Genomic DNA, 5,373 nt, shown 5'->3' with positions numbered 1-5,373 from the left:
ACCCGGCTTACCCACACCCCAGGATCTCCTCTGCTCTCCATACCCGGCTAACCCACACCAGGATCTCCTCTGCTCTCCATACCCGGGTTACCCACACCCCAGGATCTCCTCTGCTCTCCATACCCGGCTAACCCACACCAGGATCTCCTCTGCTCTCCATACCCGGCTTACCCACACCAGGATCTCCTCTGCTCTCCATACCCGGCTTACCCACACCAGGATCTCCTCTGCTCTCCATACCCGGCTTACCCACACCATGATCTCCTCTGCTCCGCGCACCCGGCTTACCCACACCATGATCTCCTCTGCTCTCCATACCCGGCTTACCCACACCCCAGGATCTCCTCTGCTCTCCATACCCGGCTAACCCACACCAGGATCTCCTCTGCTCTCCATACCCGGGTTACCCACACCCCAGGATCTCCTCTGCTCTCCATACCCGGCTAACCCACACCAGGATCTCCTCTGCTCTCCATACCCGGCTTACCCACACCAGGATCTCCTCTGCTCTCCATACCCGGCTTACCCACACCAGGATCTCCTCTGCTCTCCGCACCCGGCTTACCCACACCAGGATCTCCTCTGCTCTCCATACCCGGCTTACCCACACCAGGATCTCCTCTGCTCTCCATACCCGGCTTACCCACACCAGGATCTCCTCTGCTCTCCATACCCGGGTTACCCACACCAGGATCTCCTCTGCTCTCCATACCCGGCTTACCCACACCAGGATCTCCTCTGCTCTCCATACCCGGCTTACCCACACCAGGATCTCCTCTGCTCTCCATACCCGGGTTACCCACACCAGGATCTCCTCTGCTCTCCGCACCCGGCTTACCCACACCATGATCTCCTCTGCTCTCTGCACCCGGCTTACCCACACCAGGATCTCCTCTGCTCCCCGCACCCGGCTTACCCACACCAGGATCTCCTCTGCTCTCCATACCCGGGTTACCCACACCAGGATCTCCTCTGCTCTCCATACCCGGCTTACCCACACCATGATCTCCTCTGCTCCCCGCACCCGGCTTACCCACACCAGGATCTCCTCTGCTCTCCATACCCGGCTTACCCACACCATGATCTCCTCTGCTCCCCGCACCCGGCTTACCCACACCAGGATCTCCTCTGCTCTCCATACCCAGCTTACCCACACCAGGATCTCCTCTGCTCTCCGCACCCGGCTTACCCACACCAGGATCTCCTCTGCTCTCCATACCCGGCTTACCCACACCAGGATCTCCTCTGCTCCCCACACCCGGCTTACCCACACCAGGATCTCCTCTGCTCTCCATACCCGGCTTACCCACACCATGATCTCCTCTGCTCTCTGCACCCGGCTTACCCACACCAGGATCTCCTCTGCTCTCCATACCCGGCTCACCCACACCAGGATCTCCTCTGCTCTCCATACCCGGATTACCCACACCAGGATCTCCTCTGCTCCCCGCACCCGGCTTACCCACACCATGATCTCCTCTGCTCTCCATACCCGGGTTACCCACACCATGATCTCCTCTGCTCTCTGCACCCGGCTAACCCACACCAGGATCTCCTCTGCTCCCCGCACCCGGCTTACCCACACCAGGATCTCCTCTGCTCTCCATACCCGGCTTACCCACACCAGGATCTCCTCTGCTCTCCATACCCGGGTTACCCACACCAGGATCTCCTCTGCTCTCCATACCCGGGTTACCCACACCAGGATCTCCTCTGCTCTCCATACCCGGGTTACCCACACCAGGATCTCCTCTGCTCTCCATACCCGGGTTACCCACACCAGGATCTCCTCTGCTCTCCACACCCGGGTTACCCACACCAGGATCTCCTCTGCTCTCCATACCCGGGTTACCCACACCCCAGGATCTCCTCTGCTCTCCGCACCCGGCTTACCCACACCAGGATCTCCTCTGCTCTCCATACCCGGCTTACCCACACCAGGATCTCCTCTGCTCTCCATACCCGGCTTACCCACACCAGGATCTCCTCTGCTCTCCGTACTCGGCTTACCCACACCAGGATCTCCTCTGCTCTCCATACCCGGCTTACCCACACCAGGATCTCCTCTGCTCTCCATACCCGGGTTACCCACACCAGGATCTCCTCTGCTCTCCATACCCGGCTTACCCACACCAGGATCTCCTCTGCTCTCCATACCCGGCTTACCCACACCAGGATCTCCTCTGCTCTCCATACCCGGCTTACCCACACCAGGATCTCCTCTGCTCTCCGTACTCGGCTTACCCACACCAGGATCTCCTCTGCTCTCCATACCCGGCTTACCCACACCAGGATCTCCTCTGCTCCCCGCACCCGGCTTACCCACACCATGATCTCCTCTGCTCCGCGCACCCGGCTTACCCACACCATGATCTCCTCTGCTCTCCATACCCGGCTTACCCACACCCCAGGATCTCCTCTGCTCTCCATACCCGGCTAACCCACACCAGGATCTCCTCTGCTCTCCACACCCGGGTTACCCACACCAGGATCTCCTCTGCTCTCCATACCCAGCTTACCCACACCAGGATCTCCTCTGCTCTCCGCACCCGGCTTACCCACACCAGGATCTCCTCTGCTCTCCATACCCAGCTTACCCACACCAGGATCTCCTCTGCTCTCCATACCCGGCTTACCCACACCAGGATCTCCTCTGCTCTCCATACCCGGCTTACCCACACCAGGATCTCCTCTGCTCTCCATACCCGGCTTACCCACACCAGGATCTCCTCTGCTCTCTGCACCCGGCTTACCCACACCAGGATCTCCTCTGCTCTCCATACCCGGCTTACCCACACAAGGATCTCCTCTGCTCTCCATACCCGGATTACCCACACCAGGATCTCCTCTGCTCTCCTTACCCGGCTTACCCACACCAGGATCTCCTCTGCTCTCCATACCCGGCTTACCCACACCAGGATCTCCTCTGCTCTCCATACCCGGCTTACCCACACCAGGATCTCCTCTGCCCTCCATACCCGGGTTACCCACACCAGGATCTCCTCTGCTCTCCATACCCGGCTTACCCACACCAGGATCTCCTCTGCTCTCCATACCCGGCTTACCCACACCAGGATCTCCTCTGCTCTCCATACCCGGCTTACCCACACCATGATCTCCTCTGCTCTCCATACCCGGCTTACCCACACCATGATCTCCTCTGCTCTCCATACCCGGCTTACCCACACCAGGATCTCCTCTGCTCTCCGCACCCGGCTTACCCACACCAGGATCTCCTCTGCTCTCCATACCCGGGTTACCCACACCAGGATCTCCTCTGCTCTCCGCACCCGGCTTACCCACACCAGGATCTCCTCTGCTCTCCATACCCGGCTTACCCACACCAGGATCTCCTCTGCTCCCCGCACCCGGCTTACCCACACCAGGATCTCCTCTGCTCCCCGCACCCGGCTTACCCACACCAGGATCTCCTCTGCTCTCCATACCCGGGTTACCCACACCAGATCTCCTCTGCTCCCCGCACCCGGCTTAACCACACCAGGATCTCCTCTGCTCCCCGCACCCGGCTTACCCACAGCCGACTCCCTTGCCCTGCTTACCCCTCATGCCTCTGCGTTCTCTGATCTCTGTGCGTGTCACCCCCACCAGTACAGGTTCCGTGGCTCTGCGGCAGTCCAGGTCCTGGCGGGCGCTGCTCGCGGTGAACTCCTTCTTTCGAAAGGGGCTGGTGAGCAGCTTCCATAAGCTGGTGTGCCCGGTCTCCCTGCTCCGTGCCAGTGGCTCCGAGCTGAACAGGTCCCTGCGGGAGGAGGCGGTGTGCAGGGAACAGGCGTCCCCCTCACTGCGGCTCCGCACGCGGCTGTCCCGCCGCTCTCCCTCTCTCCTGGACTCTGGCCCCCGACGAAGCCGGAAGCTGAAGCTCTTCCGCAGGGAGGAGGTGAGGTTCCTCCGTGGCGGCCGCTCCACGCTGCCGTCCGACGCTCTGCTTCCAAAGACATTCCACCGCTGACTGCTCCACAGAGAGGTTCCACGCAGGAACCCAGAGCTGCTGCGGCTGAACCCCCCTGGGCCTGAGGAACCTCGCTCCGGGACCCCGTCCAGTCGGTTAATCTCCAGGACGCTCATGCTGAGCGGCCGGTGAGAGAGAGCATGGTTCAGCATCTGGAAGTCCCCATCTGGCTCGCATCTCCTCCCTGACCGCTGCTTCAGGAAGTTAAGCAGACCCCCCCGAGACCCTGGGCTGTGCAGGGGGGGCACACTGTTGCCCACTGAGCAGAGGCTTCTGGGTCGCCGTTTCTGCTGCTTGGCTGCACGGATGGCAGCCTGGATGGCCCGATTGGAGGAGTAGGGATCGGTGGGTCCAATGAGCCGGGGTGTGATGCACCCCGGGCTGCGCTTGTGCTCCATGCTCTCCGCAGCACAGGCATGGCTCAGCTCCACACTCCTGTGAGTTCTCATGGTGCACAGCGTGACGCCAAATCTGCAGCCCGCCAAAGAGATGCCGAGCACAGACGGCCCATGGTCACATCCCAGGGCTCCGGGAACCCTCCGGAGAGGAACAGGTCTGTGCGAGCAGAGGTGCAGCTCACACAGGGGCAGGGAGGGGAGGTGCAGGGAGGGGAGGTGCAGGGAGGGGAGGTGCAGCTCACACAGGAGGCAGGGAGGGGAGGTGCAGGGAGGGGAGGTGCAGGGAGGGGAGTTGCAGGCTCACACAGGGGCAGGGAGGGGAGGTGCAGCTCACACAGGGGCAGGGAGGGGAGGTGCAGGATCACACAGGGGCAGGGAGGGGAGGTGCAGCTCACACAGGGGCAGGGAGGGGAGGTGCAGGATCACACAGGGGGCAGGGAGGGGAGGTGCAGGATCACACAGGAGGCAGGGAGGGGAGGTGCAGGATCACACAGGAGGTAGGGAGGGGAGGTGCAGGATCACACAGGAGGCAGGGAGGGGAGGCGCAGGATCACACAGGGGCAAGGGAGGGGAGGTGCAGAATCACACAGGGAGCAGGGAGGGGAGGTGCAGGATCACACAGGAGGCAGGGAGGGGAGGTGCAGGATCACACAGGAGGCAGGGAGGGGAGGTGCAGGATCACACAGGGGCAGGGAGGGGAGGTGCAGGGAGGGGAGGTGCAGCTCACACAGGGGGCAGGGAGGGGAGGTGCAGGCTCACACAGGAGGCAGGGAGGGGAGGTGCAGCTCACACAGGGGCAGGGAGGGGAGGTGCAGGGAGGGGAGGTGCAGCTCACACAGGGGGCAGGGAGGGGAGGTGCAGCTCACACAGCAGGCAGGGAGGGGAGGTGCAGCTCACACAGGAGGCAGGGAGGGGAGGTGCAGGGAGGGGAGGGGCAGGATCACACAGGGGGCAGGGAGGGGAGGTGCAGGATCACACAGGGGGCAGGGAGGGGAGGTGCAGGAT

General features: G+C 62.4%; 1 protein-coding gene across 1 annotated transcript; it reads right to left on the bottom strand.

Moving 5' to 3' along the window:
- Positions 1-3,368: 3,368 nt before the first annotated feature.
- LOC142475797 (uncharacterized) lies at positions 3,369-4,690 on the bottom strand. The gene has a single exon (XM_075581531.1). The coding sequence runs from the start codon at positions 4,417-4,419 to the stop codon at positions 3,529-3,531; it is 891 nt and encodes a 296-aa protein (XP_075437646.1). The 5' UTR covers positions 4,420-4,690; the 3' UTR covers positions 3,369-3,528.
- Positions 4,691-5,373: the final 683 nt, after the last annotated feature.

The sequence above is a fragment of the Ascaphus truei genome, unplaced genomic scaffold (genome assembly GCF_040206685.1).
Source record: "Ascaphus truei isolate aAscTru1 unplaced genomic scaffold, aAscTru1.hap1 HAP1_SCAFFOLD_1389, whole genome shotgun sequence".
Taxonomy (NCBI): Eukaryota; Metazoa; Chordata; class Amphibia; order Anura; family Ascaphidae; genus Ascaphus; species Ascaphus truei.
This window is presented reverse-complemented; position numbering and strand designations above follow the sequence as displayed.